Here is a 20,242-nt window from a genome sequence, read left to right as displayed (position 1 = left end):
GGGAATACATAGTAGGGCCAGGAATGGACCTTCTTAAAGCTGTTTTTCTCAAATGTGCTTAAAGTTTGTGTTTTGAAATAGGCGGGACTGATGAGAATTTCAGTGTTTGGAACAAATTCCACAATGTGGTACACTTCATAGCTAGTGGAGAAACTGCATTCCCGCAGTCAGTACAGCCATACACATCAAAGTCTCATAGGTCAAATGCTAATGTAGCTATGCCTAATTCTGTTAATGTCTTTAAAAACTAACAGTACCAAGTTAAAGTAATTTTGCTGTTCTGTCGATAACTCAAATCAGTGGGCAGCACTTCTGCATTCTGAATTGTAAGCGAGGCTCTTTTAAATAACTAAAAAATAAAGCCTTGGCATCATAATTGTGTGTGGTGCTGTTGTGAGATGGTCATGGGACAACAATTTGGGTAGAATAGATATGTACCTTGAAAGTAATTATTGCACCATAGGTTTCTGGGGGAAGGGTATGACCAAAATCGATTGGTATCTTGATGTCTCACTAGTACAAAGAGGGATGCCATGCAAAAGTCGAATATAGATTAACCTTATCATTAACGCTGAAGAAATCCCCTTTAATATGCATCCCACACAATCAGATGGCAATATTCAAGCATTCTTCTAGGGTTAGGGTGATACTATAATGTAATGTGCTAATGATGTTATAGAGTCCTTTGAAGTGATCTTAGCAAAAGGCTTCATGTCCACTTTATTTATTGTACTCAGTGATCATTCCTTGAATGTTGCCACATTTCAAATCCCACATTAGTGTCACAAAATTGTTCATCCCAACTGATAAACAGAAAGAAGATGGATTTTTATACCAGCAAGGCCAGTTAATCACTGAAATGGCAGTCAAAAGTCAATTATATCAAAAGTAACTTAGATCCAGCATAATTAAGTGGTCAACTGAATTCAAATGAAAATCTGCACAAGATCATTCATGACCCTGACAAATGCAGTTTTACCTCAGTTTGGATCCAACTCAGGATCTTAGGCAATTGTCATATAAAATACTTTTTTTAGCACTTATTATGCATGAAATACTGTGGTACTAAAGCATCTTGTCAAATATCATAGTAGTACACTTGACTGACCAAAAATGACAGTTTGGGTTGCTCTACTGATCCCAAGTATCGTTCCTGATCCTCAGCTTATGTGGGGAGGAATGAAGAGTGTATGATCCTTGAATTCCTTTAGCCGTGTTCCCTGTTAAAAGAACAGTGTTGTCTGGTAAGTGTCTTGGGGAGTGTGTCTTAAAACTCATTTTCTTCTGTGACGTGCTTTAAGTATCTCACATCAGCCCATCCCTTCAGTCATAGGCCTGGAAGGGAGGGATAGCTCAGTGGTTTGAGCATTGTCCTGCTAACCTCAGGGTTGTGAGTTCAATCCTTGAGGGGCCTTAGGGAATCTGGGGCAAATCTGTCAGAGATGGTATTTGCTCCTGCCATGAGGGCAGGGGACTGGACTCAATGACTTCTCAAGGGTCCTTCCAGTTCTAAGAGAGATGAAGATATACCTATATATTAAAATACATTGGTGCTGATCCTTGTTTGTTTCAGTGATGTGAGGCACTCCCTTACTTTAGGCTGGTCTATTCCATGCTGTATGTAAATTACGCTAGTTCAGGTATACACTTTGTGTAACTGAAGTTGATGTAACTTAGGTTGACATACAGTGGTGTGCAGCGCACAGTCATCTTGTGGAACTCCTTGCCAGAGGATGCAGTGAAGGTTAGAACTTTAATAGGGTTCAAAGAGGAGCTAGATAGATTCATGGAGGATAGGTCCATCAATGGCTATTAGCCAGGATGGGTAGGAATGGTGTCACTAGCCTCTGTTTCTCTGGAAATGGATGACAGGAGAGGGATCACATGAGAATTACTTGTGATCCCTCCCTCTGGGGCATCTGGTATTTGCCGCTGTCAGCACATAGGATACTGGGCTAGATGGACATTTGGTCTGACCCAGTCTGGCTGGTCTTATGTTCTTACTATGTTGGTGAGCGGGTCTACACTGAGTTTTCTTGGCAAAAAATATGCTAATGGGGGACTCATTTGTATGAGTCGCAATCTCATTTGCATATTTTCTGCCAGTCTGTTTTTGCGCTGGGGTTTTTGCTTAAAATCAAGCAGTGTGGACGTTTTCTTTTTGTGCAAAAACCCTTTTTTCCATAAGATCAGCGCAAAAACGGATCATCAGAAAATATGCAAATGAGATCGCAACTATTAGCATATTTTTTGCCAAGAAAACTCATAGTGTAGGCGTAGCCAGAGGGTCTCACCAACAAAACTTCTGCTTCTCAGGGAGGTGTGTCTTCAGCCCCGCTACAATGATACTGCTGTATCTTTGCAGTGGTGCTGGTTTAGCTGGTAATGTACCCCTGGCATTTGTGTTTTGACCAAAGAACTAAGTTCTGTGCTGCTCCTAGACCTCAACAAGGCATAGAGAAGTAAGAAGTATACAATGCAAGCAGCATCAGGGTGCAACCAAAGAATGTCTGCATAGAAGGATGCACAGGCTAACATAGCACAGTTTGTACATGTCAAAATGGACACTAACTGGGTGTAATTTGAGCCTTTGTTTTGTAAACCTTTATTGAGCAGGGATCTAACTGTGTTTGTGGGTGCTGTGAAATAAATTTTTGCAACCATATGTGCTATCACTTCCTCCTTTTAAGTGAAAAACTTACTCTGCAAAAATTGGCTATGTCTTAAGCTTCACACTTACCAGGGGATGCTGCCTGATAGCCAGGACTTAACACAGTGACAAGTTTGGCCCTTGCGCTGTCTTGCTGACCAGCTATACATTATATTGCTGTACAACTACTGAGGAAACCTGTTGCTGTACTGAGGTATCCTACAATTGTTGCATGAACAGTGAGTGGGCAGCTTTGTGTCTTCTAAAATTTCTCATATCCCTTTAAAACAAAGCCCTTTTAAAAACAACTCTGAGATGATGTGGTCTAGTGGATTGATCAAACAAATCCAGGAACTTTATAGAGTCCTAGTCCCACTTCTAAAACGTTATTTCCTTTTCGGCATTTGGCAAGTCACTTAATTTGTTGTACTTCCGGAGCACCATTTTAACGGATGAAGGAAATACTCTGTGAAGACTGAGGCTTAATTAATCGTTGTAAAGTGGTTTGTATATAAAGTTAAATTCCATTCGCCTGACTGATACCTGTTCAGTGCTGCAACAAGATTTACCTTGTAGATATATCCCAAAATGCATTGTTCAGTAATGCAACAGAACTGGCCAGCTAGCTAAGTCTGATACGATGTGGACTTTGTCAAAATTCCACCCTGGAATAGGATAAGACTGAGTTTATAGTTAATTTGGGGATGTTAGAGGAAAAGAAGATCAGAATGGAGATTGCTATGGGAAATTATCTTTGACCTTAACTAGTGGGTAGTATGCTGGTGTAAATTGATTTTACTGCATGCACTAGGGACTCCTTATAGCACTCCATTCTATATAACAAGTTCACTGTATCCTTTCAGTCCCTATCTATTTTAGAGACTCCATGCAACTTCCCTTAATCTTCCCCTGCTGGGGCCCCTGGGCACCTCTTATTCCCCCACTCCTATATCAGGGTTGTGCTGTCCCCCCACCTCTTATACCACAGCTCTCTGTGTGTGCAATTCCATTTGTCTCTGTGTCTCTCCCATTCCCCCATTTCCCACACCAGGGGCTTACCCCAATTCTGTCTGTACTGTGGTATTTTTTTATTGTATTTAATCACAGAATTCCCAGGAACAGTCTTGGCATCAGTGGCCAGAACCTTATTGATTTGGGGGAAAATTAGTAAACCAAAAGGAAGGAATGAAGGGAATTTGAAGCCCCTGCCATCTGTTCAGCATCTCCACAGCCTTATTGCAGCTCTGCAATTAAAATGCCTTGACTATAAGGCTTTCACAAGCTCTGCCATCATTAAGCAGTTACCATCTCTTCATAAAAAACACTTTTACTTTTAAAATAAGTTCACTGTCTTTGTAGTGCCATAGGCATGGTTTATGAAATGATGCAAGGAGTCACGCTCTGTTGGCATAAGGAACATGGCCAAAAGTAAATGCTCCATGTATAGTACAAGAGACATGGTCAAAACATTAGGGAAAATGTACTTTAAACCAAGAGAGGAGTTAATACACAGTAAAGGATTGTTATATTGATGTACTTTTATAATAATGATGATGAAGACTAGTCATTTGTCATGTTCACTTATTAAAACTCATGATTTGGTCATGAAATAAAACTGTTGATTTTAAGAAAAGCAGTCAAAGTTATGTAGTCAAAGCAAAATATTCTTTATTTGGTATTCAGCTAATAGGTTAATGTCACTTTGAATCACTGTACCTGTTAAGTCAGGAGGTTTCCTATAACAGCAGCAGCAACCTCTGAAAATTAGTCCAAATCTGTGTTTCTGCTATCCTGGCCTCAAGTACATTCCTGAGATTAATTTGGCAGGTCTCTCTGTTCTCATAAATGAGTTCACCTAATCCTCAGACCTCCTCTGCTGAAACTAAACTCTCAATGTCAGTTATACGTCTGCTGTACCAAGAATTTTGCTTCATAATTTTTTAATGATTTGCTGAATTGACCTCTCCAACCAGTGATGTGTTTTAGAAGTATGGCGTTAGCTGTGTGGTAGACAATCACTCAAAAAATGCTCACTCGGGATACTGTCCAAGAAGCAACTTGATCATCTGTGCATGCTTTGCTGTTTCCTTCTGCAGTCGTGAGTTCTGAGTTGAAGTGGTCCCTCAAATAAGAGGTCTGTTCTCTGAAACACAAGCACTGATGCTATTGCCCTGCTCTTAGAATCCTAGAGTAGATGAGCATGTTAAATCTGTGAGGAAAGTGAATTGCACGCACAAGGTGCCTTATTGCTAGCTCTTTACTTTGAGTTGTTTGGAAAGTTGTGGGATTATCCTAATCTTATTGCTTACTTGAAATAGGTCTTTAGCCAAATATCTGATTCTCCTTAACTGTCTTTCTGAAGGAGAAAGGGAAGCCTTTCTTCTCCTTACTCCACCAAAAGTTTTTGAACAGAGCCTCCACAAATGTATAGATCTCCCATTTTGGGCCCCGTGGGCACACCTTTGTCTATGGCAGTGGTTCCCAAACTTTTTGGCATCACGCCCCCCCCCTTTTTGATTTTTGACACCCCCCCCCCCCAAATAGCAGCAAAACTTGTTGAGAAAAAAAAAAAAAGGAAAAAGGGAACTGAATAGGGCAGCAAAACTTGATGGGGGGGAGGCGGGGTCGACTCATGCCCCCCGGGGGTACGCCCCCCAGTTTGGGAACCTATGGTCTAAGGGCTCCACTACAGCGCTATTGCTATGCTGATGTAGCCCCTTTAGTAGAGCTGCAGCATATGCTGGCAGGTGAAGTAGCTACATCGTCCTTCCGAAAAACATTAGCTAAGCTGACAAACATTCTTGTGTCAGTCTAGTTATGCTTATGCAGGTGTTACAACACCACAGTTATGTCAGCCAGAGGGGTGATTTTTTTCACACTGCTAGCCAGCAGAGCTAGGTTGGCAAAACTTTGTAGTGTAGACTAAGCCTAATGAGTTCTGCCTTTCCGTTTTCTAAGATCTTTGACTTTACCTCTAATTCATTGTTTCATCCTACCCATATTTGTTGCAATAGCTGCATATTCATAGATGCCTGCATACATTTTGATTATTTGTTCTACTAGTTTCTTTCTTTTTAAGATTTATAATTGTGACTTCATAGATTTTAGCTCAGGAGAAACGTCTTTCTATCAGCTTTTGTGGAAGGGACGTATTGTTTTGTTTTTCCCAGGTGATTTAGTATACTGGCCAGTCAGAAAGCCAAACTCAGTATTGGCAACAGGTGACCTTTGTGGTTTACCAGAAAAGATTTTAAATTTTGGAAAAACTTTCTGGTACTTCAAGTAATACTTGTTTTTCCCCTCCCCCTTTTATTTATTTTTGCATCTTCTAAAATGAGAATTTAACAGCCTAACAAAAAGTGTCCTTTGTTTACTTGTGGCAACACCCAGAAGGCAAGTAAATGCTTTCTTATAGACTGAAGGTGGCTTAGACAAGGTCTAGTGAGGTTCTCTCTCCTTGAACAGTCAGGCTCCAAGAAGACTGAGAGCAGCTTTTCCTGACCTTCAAAGTTGGTTTCCCAGTAAAATACAGTTTCTTTCTTTCCCTTTTTCCTTGTCAATTTTGTTGGCAGGGGGCGGGTTGCGGCAGAATTTTCAGCAGTTCCTGCTGCTAAGGGGAAGAAGAGGGAATCAAGTTCTTTGTAGCTGCTGTAGCTCTGTAATGTTTTGAGGTATGGTAGAAATAACGTGATCTAGTGGCTGAAAATTGAAGCTTAGACCTATTCATCCTGGAAATGAGGCATGTATTTTTTAGAAGAGAGAATAATTTAATCATGGGAGCAGATAACAAAGATCCGAATGGATTCTCCATCACTGACTTTTTAAATCAAGATTGGTTGGTTGTTTTCCTGAATGAAATTACTTTGGGAGTGTTCTGTAGCCGTTGTTTGTGCAGGAGGTTGGACAGTGGCTGCTTCTCGCCTTGGAATCTGAATCTGAGGGTACGTCTAGACTACATGCCTCTGTCGCCAGAGGCATGTAGATTAGGCTACCAGGCATAGGAAAATGAAGCGGCGATTTAAATAATCGCCGCTTCATTTAAATTTACATGGCTGCCACACTGTGCTCAGCGTGGTAGTCTGGACGCGCGGGGGGGTCGACATCAAAGGCATTTGTCGACCACCCAGGTATTTAAATCGCCGCTTCATTTTCCTATGCCTGGTAGCCTAATCTACATGCCTCTGACGACAGAGGCATGTAGTCTAGACATACCCACAGATGCTCCATAGAAAGGACTCTCCTACCTTGACTGGGATTAGAGAGGCACTTGGGATTCCCCCAGTCATACAACCTCCCCTTTGTGGGCAGCTGTGGGACTAGGAGAACAAGGTTGATCTCTGTGCTGGGGGCAGCGTGGTGAAGAGAAAAGGCAACTGCCTGCAGGAGCTATTCCCCAAGGCTCTGGCATCTGCTTGTTGCTTCTCATTCAGGGTAATCAAAGGCGGGGGAGGGGGGGATGGAGAGGAGGGAGGTAGAGGAGATTGGAGTGCATCAACTCAGGCTGCGCCATACCTAGTCATATATTGGACACTTTTTATACTTCTTCTTCTAGTTTGGGGGTTCTCAAAGGGTGTGTCTAGACTACATCCCTCTTTCGACAGATCATGAGGATCTTACGAAAAAGGCTTCCATTTTCAAAAACTATGTCTAGACTGCGGTTTCACTTTCGAAATAGTGCTTTTTCGAAAGAGCATCATGACATGATTATGCAAATGAAGCACGGGGAAATTCAAATCCCTGCTTCATTTGCAGTTTCAAAGTGTCTAATTTACATCCCTCTGTCGAAAGGCATCGCAAACAGAGGGTTGCAAGGTTATTGAAAAGGGAGTGCACTTAGAGGCTTGCTGTGTGAAAGGGGTCACCAATACAAAAGTTTAACAACTCTGCTCCAGTTGAAATGGGATGGTCAGCCCTCCACTTGTACGTGCATTATACACACTGTGGGTCGCCTCTGCAGCTGAAAGAGGATTCCTGAGAATGAGAACTCCTGTACTAAAAGTATGTCTGTCTTTAATCAGTGGACTAGGTACGTATTCTGATTTTGCTGCTTTGGGAACAAATCTTTACAAAAAGAGAGTAGCGTTCCTCACATAAGGCTAGGTGAGAGCCATCTTAGGGCTTAAAATTAGCCCCCAACTCCCTGTATTGAGTCTACGCACTCATACTTGAGGCAGGAGTTACACTAAACAGCCTCAGCATTCCTTGTACATCCTTTCTCTGAGTCTCTTCCTCTGCAAAAATATGATGGTACCGTAATAGTAGTAGTATTTATCTTGAACCAACATCTGCACAAAGAAATGAAGCGCATCGAATGTTTGTTGCTGTATAAAGCATAAAACTCTAAATTTTGCCCTAAAAGATCTTACAATCTAAACATTTCAGTTTATAATTCTGTGCCAGTTTGTGTGGTAGTATTACAAGAGTTTCAATTAAAGCTCCAGCATTGGTTGCCTCTTTTGCAAGCTGAGCTGATCAGTTATTGGATTGTGTTTAAATTGGCTGGTCTTTTCAGCGGAATATGCCGTACTGTCAGTTTCTTCTTCTGTTCAATTTCTAATTGTATTGGGGAGCTGTATGTCTAGTAAATAGTATGTATGTCTGTATTTTTTTAAGGCTCTGTAGGCTTGGGTTACAATCCAATACAAAACAGAGTCCTTGTTTGCTGGTTGTGAGAATTGTTTGTATGTTCAGCCAGCTTATTTTTGACTGTGTAGCTCTTAGTTCAGGTTGTTGACAAAAGTGTAGGATGTAAAGTATTCAGACTCATGCTCCTGAAAATCTACTAACGTAGCTAGTACAATTTGGTACAGGTAGGCAAATATGACACTGTTAAAATGCTTCTGCCACCCACGGAATCTGAACAAGAGAGATGCAGCTCCTAGTGTAAATATTTCCTACAGTATTTCCTTCAATAAATAGCTTATTAGAAAGGATCTTCTTTAAAAGCAGTTTCAAATGTGTTTTTGTGTGATGAGCAGGTGGAGCAATGTTCTGTTTTGAAAGTTCACTTAAAAGCTTCACAATAAAATTTCTCAGCTGCTGCTGACCTTTAACAAGAAAGCTGGGGGAGTTTATTGCGAGTCCTCACCTAATTCACATTGTCTGCTGCCAGTCTGTATTGTTGTATAATCTTCTGTGCCAGTCGTGGTGGTTCATCAGGAAAGCAAAAAGATTCCAGACTGTATTTAAAAAAAAATCCTTTTTCAATGACTAGCTCTAAGACATGGCCAAAATATTGGTGATCTTGGGATACATGATGATCTCTGGAACCAGTTTTTCCATTTCTTTTGAATATGCTTTCCTCCCCCTGAGAACTTTCACTTAATTATTCACTGAAAATTTCAATGGACTTGATTAGCTAGAAGCAAAAACTGGTTGTATACATTTGTTTGGCATGTTGTGTGATCTTGTTTGTGCATGTTTAGACGGAATTATCTACGTAAAGGGGAAGTGATCTCAGGCTGTGGCGAATGACTTCTATCACAGATTGGTCCTTCCTATATTACCTTTCATTTTTTGATAGCTTCCAGAAATGTTCTTTGCAGGACAAATGGAAAGAGGCAGTTCCTGTCTCCAGGATCTTTCCAGTCTTTAAGTGTGACACAATGCATAATGATTTGGGGTAACAAGTATTAGGGAGGATGTGCAAGGAAGGGCAGGATTGTAAAGACTGCACAGTTCTTTGCTTTGGGCATATGAACTTCCAGATTTAATGAATAACATTTTAACTGTTCAGTCACTCTTTGCAGGCATTGAGGAAAAAGCAAGGCAGCTGTGTGACTAACCACACTGGGTAGGTATTTGACTTTGTTCAGTGTCTGCTGACCTCAAAAGAACATACATATATTTTATTTTTTCTTGAGTTAACTAATTTGATCCATGCCTGTCATTGTGATAGTTAGGAAAAAAGTTGGATATCCTGTATGGGGTGTTGAAGTGTGGAGTAGTTGGCGCTGGACTCTGGATTCTAATATAAACTCTGATATTGATTTTAACCTTAGGCAAATCATGGTGATTTCTGTGCTTCAGCTTAACTATAAAATATTATAGGTCTGAGATCTTCATTCTCTCATGGTATAGAATACTGTTTGTCTTGGGCACCTCCCCTCTTACTTAGGATCAAACAACATCCTTGTGGCAGCTATAGCAATTGCTCACAAGGGAAAGTAATATATTTATAATAGTACCTTAATGCAGCTAGAATCAAGGAAACAAGTTGGTATCAAGTTGGGGACGTGTCAGCACCCCACAGACTACCAGTGGCCTATAGATCGGTGTGTGAGTGGCTCAAGTAAAACTCATTTCACAGAGAGGATAGTCTGGCTGAGCTTTATGCTTTACAACTATTAAGCATAAACATTATTTTACGAATACCATATGCTAATTTTAACATTGTTATTCCAGCTCTTCTAGCTTCATTTGACAGGTTACTCAAAGAAAATGTGGGCCCTCAATATAGCTCTTTTTAGTTGGGGTCTGTCCACAAACACAAGTGTTCGTGAAGAGCAATAACAAGGCACACTGTACTAGCTTTGCTCATTTGGAAGAGGAGGTGCATACACCTCCCAAAAGGCAGCAGAATTGTATTTATCTTTAGCCCTAATGTTCATCAGTTAAGAATTTGACCGTGAACATTTGAGCCCATTTTTTTAAACGTGGATTTATGTTTGTTTAACTGCTTCAAACTCTGTATGGGATGGTTTGAAAAATATGACATCCCCTCCCCCTCCAGGTCAGGGACAGTGAACAGGCGGCCTGCACACAAAATCCGGATAGTCAGGCACTTTTCAATGGACTGTGAAATTTTTCTGTTGATATTTTTTAATCGGGATTGTTAATACCATGTGAAAACTGTTTCTGTGCAGTCTGAACCTTGTCTATACCTTTGCCAAGAAATTTGGACCCTGACAAAAAATAACTGATTATCCCCTTTGGAATTTTAAAAACTGGTTGGTCATGCCAGCTTGAGTACTTGTGCATATCAGGAGATGGTATTTTTATCTTAGTAGTGACAGATTTCCATGGCCCTGGCCTCTCTAGCAGTGGCCAATCTGTGACCACTTTCATCCCTTAAATAATTGCTAAGAAAATGTGTATGTATTTATAAACAGAAAATCAGCTGTGCCTTGGGACTTTTAAATGGAAGTGATGTTAAGTTTCTGGAGCAATTCTAACCTAATAGAGTACTCCAAGCAGCTGCAGAGACTGCTCAGCAGCTCGCATGCTGGGCATTGCTTCTCCCCCTCAACCTGCCACAGAGCAAGAGCAGCTCTTGATTACTCCATCGCCACTTGATTTGTTTATCTTTTGTTGTTGAGAGATGCACCAATGGTACTTCCTAATGGTTTGCAGTGGATTTTGGCTTAAAATAAGTCAGTTTTGTAGATGGGATGCCATGTTGATGAATTGTTGAAGTTCTGGCTGTTAACATGAATGAAATGGATTACCAGATAGTGGCAGACTGCAAAAAGCAATGTTCTTCAGATAGCGCCATGCGTGTTAGCTGTTTCTGAACATAAAATGAAGCTTCATCTAGTTTCAATTCGTTAAACCACAAAGTGCTTGAAGTGCAATAAGGAAATTCAGAATGAAGCCTGAAGAACTCCCTTAATTTGCAAACAGTATATGAGTAATTTAGTACATGTAATATAGGGATTATTCTGCTGGTGGGTGTATTTTTTCAGACTTGTAACAGGAGACTTACATTTGATCATTGCAGATATTTCTCCCACTATCAAGGAGACCCTTCCAACACACAGTATCAGAGCCTAGTAGCACATTGTAGACCAGTTTTTGCCTAATGGTATTTGTCATTGAGAATGTGACTAAAAGATAATGTCAGAGTGACAATTCTAATACTGTCTGTTTCCCCTTTCAATTGTGCCTCCATGTAGTACATGTCACCTTTCTAGAGATGGAATTTGGTGCCTAAGAATTTTGCATACTTATTACAGTTTATAATCCTATCTTGTATCATTAAATGGTGTAAATTCAGAGGCTATGCTTCAGCTGCCTCATTGGTTACTGTCTAAAACTGCCATTATCAACACAAATATACTTGCTTCATAATTTGTTCAACTGCATCTAGGGAACTAAAACTCTAAGGGGTTGGCTGGGTTATTAACCAACTCTGATGCTGAAGGTCACCTGAAGAAAATTATTTTACAATATGAACTTAAAATGGCTCTTAATTTTTTCTGATTCTAGTAGCTTATTTAGAGTTATTCATATCCTTCTGTGGCTTTCAGGTTCTCCAGGGATCACTTGAAGATTTTCTACCAACTCTTAATATAAATTGGTTAATGTGACTATTTTTCATGGTGGTTTAATGCATTTAATTTGGTGTATATTTGCCTTCAGCAAGACATGTGAACAGGTAACCAGTTACCCAGTAAGTGTCACCTAGTAAAGGTGATGCTTAGTACAGGTAACTGGTACCCGGAAGCAGCGCTGTGGGCTAAGGTTTAACCGGTTAACTGATTAACTGGGATTTTACCTCCAACTGAGTATTCTTAAAACTGAGCTACAAAGTTTTTTTTCCCAAGTAGCTGTTATATTTCATGAGGAGAAATATCTACATTAAAATATATATTAGATGAAAAATCAGAGCTGTAGCACTTCCTGGTTTCTCTATTAGTGCGTGACATTTCAAATACCACAAATACTACTTTAAAAATGTACCATTTTATTTATTAAATAGCATTCATTGCATTGTGGTAGTACCCATTGTGCCAGGTGCTGTCCAAACACCGTAAACGTCCCCATTAGGGAACTTACAGTTTAGTTTGTCATCATAGGAAAGACAATGGAAAGAAGGTGGAGAAGGGTGATGATAAAAAATTGCACCTACAAAAGCTTGGAATATTCTGAATCACTGTTTAAAAAAGTTAGCAGTGCCCAATGGCTTTCTATGTGGTTGTTGTTAATTTACTTCCTGTGGGCAGCTCAGAAATCAATGTTGGGGAGGAATCTGGAGGCAAAAGTAGTGCCTCCTGAGCTATTTTACTCGCATGTTCCACGTAGAAGGGGGCTCTGCATTTCTCTCTTTTGTGTGGAAGAATGCACAAAGGAGAGAGATTCAGAAGCCAGTGGTTGAGGCTGGCACAGTTGCTTTGGGAGGGAGGGGTATATAATTTGATAAGGTGCTCACACAGATAAGTATGGAAGGGCTGAGTTGTTAAGGCTCCATGTATTGAATTTGTGATGGAAAGGGGAGCCAGGAGATTCCAGTGTGGGGCTGGGGTGGAGCAGGGACAGGGAGATGATGTAAGATTGATGTCCAAGATGCTAGTTGCTGCATTTTGAATGCACTGAGGGTTTAATTCTCTGACTAGTGGGTGGTTAAAATTAGGGCCGTAAAATCCCAGTTAACCGGTTAAATGCTATGCTAACCTAATGTTTAACCAGTTAACTGATTAAGCGGGTCTGGGCGGGGCACCACTCCACCCTGGCTGGAGCAGCCCTCAGGCCATGGTGCTCTCGCTCTGAGCCTGAACTAGGGCTGGCTCCCAGCTCCCATTGGAGTAACCTCTGCCTATGGGATGCCTAGGCTTGCAAGGGACAGCGGGTGCTCTGGAAATGAAGGAGCCCTGCCTGTGGGGCACCTGGGTCTGCTGTGGACAGGGGCTTTCCGGACCAGGGCAGTCCATGTCTGTGGCGGGTTCCCCGAGGACTGGAGCAGCCCCGTCATAGCAGGTGGGGAGCTGCTCCAGCCCCCACCAGTTATGGGTTAACCTTTCATATCCCTAGTTAAAATTTCTCAACCCTTGTTAATTTATGCATATAGTGAGGCCATTTACCCAACACTCATTAGCCCAAGTGGCCTCTGAAAAATATCTCTGCTGTCATAACTTCGTGGTGCATATAGATATTAAATAGAGATGGAAGACTCAACACAAAGGAAAGTGTGTTTGGATTGAAAGTGTGACCAGGGAGTAGAGGTAGGGGCACATGATGTAACAAATCAATGGGGGAGAGAGAGAGATTTTGTTAACTTCATTTTGAGAGGGAAGATAACATCAGTACCGTGCTACAAAACTAGAAGAACTAATGGTCAAGGTGTGTGATTTGCAGGGTATAGATGTCAGCAGATGCTGCACTAGCTCTGTCTGAGACACAAATGAAGTTGTGTTTGTGATATTTGTGAGTGCAGTCAACATTTTTATAAGAACACTTAGATTTTAGTAGGTTTATCTGTATTTTTCTTAACAGGATAGGCGTGTCTTCAAATTCATATCTTATGAAAGCAACAAAAGACACCAGCTTCCTCATAAAGACATTTGGCATCAGAATGTAGGCACCATATATAGAGCATAGTTCTTGTTATGATCAATATTCTCTACTGAGCTGTTAATAGCAAACATTAAAAGGTTAACAGCTTGTGTTGGTATGGAAAATCATTAGTGAAAAGCTTTTAAAAATATTCACTTCCTTTTAAAAATCATTAAATCTTGAGAGCAAAACCTGAATAATTCAATCATCTCTACAGGAACAAATGTTGGTGGGGTGGGGAGACTCACAGTATGTTGGTTTTGTTACATATTTGTGAAAATTTAGTTCTGCTTTTTACAATGTGAAATGAAGGGAAAAGCTGATGGTGGAGGGGAGGAAAAAAAACACCAAACTTTTAAATGGAAAAGTTTCCCAGGAGAACACTTTAAATTGTATTTAAAGTAATAAGTATTCTGGATTGTGGGGTGGTTTTTTTCTTTACCTGGGAAAATAAAAGGGGAATATCCATCCTGTTTGAATCTGAAACAAATTCATATTTAAGCTAAATCTATGGTTCTTTGGAACCCTACAGCTTTAGATCTACCTGTGATTGGACTCATGCAGTGTTCTTGTGGCTGTTTGGTTCCATGATCGGATGCGTGAAGTAATATCTTGTGTTAGAATAACTTCTGTTGGTGAGAGATACAAGCTTTGGAGTCTACACAGAGACAGCTTGAGGGCTTGGCAAACACACTTTGCTTCTCTGACCAACAGAAACTGGTCCAATGAAAGCTATCACGTCACCCACCTTGTCATCTTAATTGATAGGCAATTTTTGGTGCTTCACTGGATGATGTTTGAATTCAAATATGAAGGCTTAAGTATTTACTTGTAATTTGCATCTTGGCCTATGCATACTTCTATGTAAATACTGTAACATTCACTGATTCATAATCAGAATTAGTTGTCAGTCCCACATTATTTTAATCTTTAATAGTCCATTTTATGCCTAAAACAATATACTATATATTGCAGTAAAATACGGAATGTGGCTTTTAAATATTAGAAAGTGTGACGGACCGGGCCGTGTCTGGGCACAGCTGAGGGCGTCCGCTCAGGGCGAACTGCTCGAATCCGGGGCTACTTACAGCCCCTGACTGGTGACCTCTCCACACAGGCCACAAACCAGTCCCACAGAGTGCTTCAGCAACCTGCCTGAAGCCTCCTGAGCAAAACCCCTCCGACACCCCAGATGGCCCCGGGCCTCATACACAGGTGGGGGGTCCTAGCACCCAATCCCACCTACCCCGAACAGTTCTGTCCGGTTCCAAGAAACCAGCCACAGATCCCTGGTCAATTTACCCTCGACCTTACCCACAAATCACGCTGGGCCAATCCTTTAGAATCTATATCTAAAGGTTTATTATTACAGGAAAGAAAAGCATGAGAGTAAGGTTATTAAAGTACAGTACGTTACATGCACCGAATCTCCCAGTTCTCGATGCAGGCTCTAGCAGAGATGTTACAGCTGCTGGTTTAAAAGTTCTTATTGCACATCCTACGATCAGGATGGGTTCACAGGTCTTCCGGGCTCTTCAATCCCTGCAGTGCTGCCTCTGGGATGAAGTGCTGAGCTGAGAGCAAAATGGCATCGACCACATGGCCTCTTTTATCCCCTTCCTGGCCTCTTCTGGTATGCAGCAGGTCACCTGGTCCTCAGCCTCTCTCTGCTGGCTGCTCTTAGGTGTCCGCCCTCATGCTTTAGGTGTGTCTTTGGGCCATCAAGTGCCATTGTCCCACAGGGCTTCGCTACTCAGCCTGTCCATAGCCATGCTTAACCACATTCAGAGAAATATTCAGCTTCCACACAGATTACAGATCTACACACACAGACATTATATACTCACATAAACAGTGTACACAGGATCAGAAAACAACAAGCTCCCATTCAATACCCCACATGGCTCCCTTTCATACCAATTTCTGGGGCCAACACCCCCACCTACGGGTGCAGCAGCGATCTGGCTGCTTCCCTCCATTTCGGTAATGTGACAGAAAGATACAAAGATGTCAGTGTCGGTATAAGCTACAATAATTCGGGGTATTCAAAATCTAAAGAGTCAATTTGGCAAATCTTAATTCTCTGACCTAGAAATAACTAGAAGTTGGATATCCAGTTAATTGTTGTTAAGCCTTAAAATACAATGAAAGAATGAAAGCTCTGAAACCAGCCTAGCCATATGTACTCGAACATAAGCCCATTCATTTTTAAGATGATCCCCAAACTTAGAGGGGAAAAAATGGTAAAAAGTCACTGACCCATTTATAAGCCGACTCCAGAGTACAGACTTCCAGTCCCAGCTCGTCAGCATCAGCGCTGGCTGAGGGATGTGCGGGCTGCAGGCACAGAGCCTCTCAGCTCCCATTGGCTGCTGTTTACTGTTCCCAGCCAATGGGAGCTGAGGCTCTGTGCCTGCAGCCTGCACAGCCCTCAGCCTGCGCTGCTTCCTGCTCCCACTGGTCTTCTACCTTGGCTGCTTGTAGCTCAGCCATACAGTCTGCCCTGCCACTGCGATCCTAGTGGTGGCTTCAGGCACGCTGGGAGCTGAGAGGCTCCGTGCCGGCAGCCAGCATGTCCTTCAGCCCACGCTGCTTCCCACGGCTTGGAAAGAACCCATTCATAAGCCGACCTCCACTCTTCACTGCGGAATTTTTTCCGAAAAAAGGCGGTTTATGAACGAATATATACGGTAGTTTACTTTAGGGATCTCAAGTGGATTTTTCTGTGCAGCATCCCATTTTTAATATACATGGGGGAAAGACAACAGGGAAATGTGTACTTACTGCAGTTTAGCAGCAGAATGCTAAGTCGTACCAACCATCCATCATCAGTTGCAAGGACGAAGTTGTATTTATCTTAATGTCTTATTACATGATTGTTCCTTGTAGCATGGTTAAATCTGAATCCAACTGAATAAGGGAATGGGGAAGCTTAGACGTCTCCTTCCCCAACTTGTTTCTTCAGTGGCACTCTAGGAGAAACTGGGTGCCTTGCGTGGAACTGAACATTAACAGTAGAGAAACTCAGATGGCTTCTGTAGGTGGTGCAGACCAAGCATCCTGAAGAAGACTACCTGTCACAGTGCTACTCTGCCTTAGCAGAGTAATTTTTTTGTACTAGATATAGGACTGAAAAGTAGATGCTTGCTTGCACCTTTTGTACAGTTCCAAGGAAGGTCTGGGCTGAAGTCTGTGCTCTTACAGGTGAAAAAGCAATGCATTCCTTGAAAATATTGGCAAAATGACAAGTCTCATGACTATTTCTTAACAGAACCATTAGTGATGCACTGACAAGAGGGATATCCATTGTAAAAGCTAGATGAGAAGGCAAGCATCATGCCTCTATAGTTGCTGAGTCAAGTATCATCCTAACTCTGTGAAACAATGAAATTAGTTGCATTTATTGCAGGTGGCCCTTAAAGGAGAAATAAAGCTGTAGGTACTTTGTAACTGCTCCATACTGAGGTAGGGTCTTTGAGGTCTTCTAAAAACTAACCTGCAACTGATCCGTGCTGGCAAAAAGGAAAAGAAATTAGGTAGCTCATTCTCCCAGAATCAAATAGAGCATTTATATAGCACTTAGTCATCTCTATGAACATTTATTCTTTAAAAACCCCCACCCCTCTTTCTTTCACCAAATGGAACATGTCACTGAGCCCTTTTCTGCAAATGGGCAGACTGAAGCAAAGAGATGGCAAATTGATTGTGGTCACTTATTGAGCCAGGGATGGGAATAAGTTCGGGACTTCTAGCATCTACTTTTACGTGCAGTTTGCTATGCCTTGCTGCCTCTGAATTTCTGAAATATGTTCCTCTGAACCTGGTGCTCATATGAGAATTAATCCAATGGATGAACTAACATTGGCAATGTGAACAGATATCTGTAATTAGAAGGGAGAGGAGCTTACTTTATAAAGTGTTGCTCTCATTAACGAGATTGATTGGACAAATGAGATTTTACATAACCTTTGCTTTTTATTCATCCTGGGCATACTCTGTCAGTATCTGTTGACTTCTTTCTGCAGTTAGAAAACTCCCTATTAAACTTCATCCTATAACTGCTGCCCTTTTGTTTGGTAGCTGAGACTGCTCATCCAGCATGCATTGCTAAGAGGCCCATACACTTTGTTTTAGAAGGAGGAAAACTTTACTTACAGTTGAATATGAACCAGGGTCACTCTGACGTACTTTTCCTTTAAATGTCATTGTCAGGCATCAGAAGAAGCCTCCCTACGCGCTTTGGAGAGTCTAATGACAGAGTTTTTCCACAATTGCACAACCAATGAACGGAAACGTGAGATCGGTAAGTTCAGACAATCTTAAGGAACGGCCTCTTTTACTTCCCCACTCTCTACAGCCCTCAGCATTTTGGGGGTTAGAGGTGTGATCTCCAAGTAACAGCAGCAGCAAACTCCATAGTTTGGTTGTCTGCTGTAGGTGGAAATGGCAAGAGCGCTATTTGCTTCTCGGCCTGAGGGAAACTTAGCTAGTTGCAGGTCGGGTGCCAGCTTCTCTGCCTGTAAACTGCTGTGCTTCATGAAGAGCCTCTGCAACAGACAGCTGTGTGACAAGTGATAAAGCAAACGCATGAAGCTTTTCCTGCACTGTGAGGGGAATAAGGAAAATGTGGGAGAGCAGATCCAAAAGAGAAGGCATACGTTGCCCACACTGACACATTTGCGGTAGCTTCCTGGTAATACACAATGACAAGTGGAGCTATATTTGTGTTCCTTACTAGTGGGTCTGAGCAGATGCACGTTTGTGAAGACCAGAGAAATAACATGTGTGATATGCAACCATCAGTAGGATGGATGGATAAGATCTGCAACACACTAAAAAATGAGGTGATTGCACAGTCTTCTGATTCCTTTCTACAAGGACAAGCTGTGGATTTATAACCTCACATTTCAGTAATGTAGCCTGTATTCTCCAGGTTCCCTTTACTTGATCATATATTCTCAGCATGTAAGCATGCTGTCTTCACCTAAAATTTTACCGTCTGGCTGAAAAAGGTTATGATGACTTTTTCTTTCGCATACATGCAGTCAATGGAGGAAAGGAGACTGGGGTTTGATCAACTGTTGGGTTTGATGAGCTTGTAGAACACAAACACATGCAGCTTTTCCCCCAGGCCAGACTTTTACCAAGAGTCACTCAGATGTGGTTATGCTAGAAACAGTATATCTGAGCATTTGAGAGACATTGTAAAAGCCAGAGGGCTATAATGCTTCCTGTCAGAGATATATGTAGATCTAAGAATGTTTAGCATTAAAACAAGGAAAACTTTACTGCTGAATGTCAATATTGGGGCTTGTCTACATGAGCATTTAGTTGCGGCAAATTGGGCTGTGAATCTCTCCTGTGCTAGTCTACCCCAGACTGACTGTCCATATGGACCCCACTGACCTGCATTAACACTTCTCTTGTCCTTTTGAAATGGGACTAAGTGACCGCTCATTAAACTGTTGGTGCTTGTCAGCAGAGTCCACATGAACTGTCATTCTGTGTCTAGCTAGTGCAAGGTAGGTTCACACTCCAGCTTGCTGCAAACTGTTCCTGTAGACAAGCCTTTCACCGTGGACCAGTAGCCTAATCTTTGCCATTTGTTTTTCTTATTTATTAGAGGCAGAGCCGGTAGCATTGGCTCTCGTTAAGGTTTCCTGACAGTTCCCATTATTGGCTCTCGTTAAGGTTTCCTGACAGTTCCCATTATAAGGTGCAGTTTTCAGTTGGTCAGAACTTCGCCATACTTTAGGGTTAGGATTGACATCTTGCAGGCCAGGTGTCTGCCTCAGATTATTTTCCTTTGTGAAAATGTGAGCAAAAAACAGCCAAGTAATATCTGAAAATAAAATTACAGCATTATATTGGTTTGGGCATGGTTTTTTACAAAAGTTCAATAGAGATTTTAGCTTGGCAGCTAAATCCAGAAAAATACCTTCTTGATTGATTGTTCCACCATGAGGCTGAGAAGGATTTTTACTGCAGTTGCTGCCCCTGATTTCTGTGAGCAGCAGTGGTGCTGGGTACTGGGGATTAAGATCAGGAAGACTCTTCTGTGGTCTCAATGCTCCCCCACTCCTCACTGTCCCTTTCCCCTGACTCTCATTGACAGAGGAAGCTGTCTGATGATAATGCAGTGGAGACGCAAGTCTGAGGTGGAGGAAAGACTAGGAAGAGGGCTTAGGAATATATTGGAACTGGCTGGGCAAGGAAAGGAGCCTGGGACAAGGTGGTGGAAGCAGGAGGACTGGGATGAGTACCCTGAAGTGACGGATAGGAGCAGGCTGGAGAACACTGGCAGAAGAATCTGTTCTCCCT

The 20,242-nt window shown here is 41.8% G+C and overlaps 1 protein-coding gene across 2 annotated transcripts in view; it reads left to right on the top strand.

Annotated features, from left to right (window-relative positions):
• XPO6 (exportin 6) overlaps window positions 1-20,242 on the top strand; it is a 71,287-nt gene that overhangs the window by 6,354 nt on the left and 44,691 nt on the right. For both annotated transcript variants that reach the window (XM_075899073.2, XM_075899074.2), the window contains exon 2: window positions 18,134-18,224. In XM_075899073.2, coding sequence (XP_075755188.1) covers window positions 18,134-18,224 — 91 coding nt within the window. The remainder of the gene's footprint in view (window positions 1-18,133; window positions 18,225-20,242) is intronic.

This window comes from Pelodiscus sinensis, chromosome 15 (genome assembly GCF_052426305.1).
Source record: "Pelodiscus sinensis isolate ZL-2025 chromosome 15, ASM5242630v1, whole genome shotgun sequence".
Lineage (NCBI taxonomy): Eukaryota > Metazoa > Chordata > Testudines > Trionychidae > Pelodiscus > Pelodiscus sinensis.
Note: the sequence above shows the minus strand (reverse complement) of the source record. Positions and strands in the feature narration are given on the sequence as shown.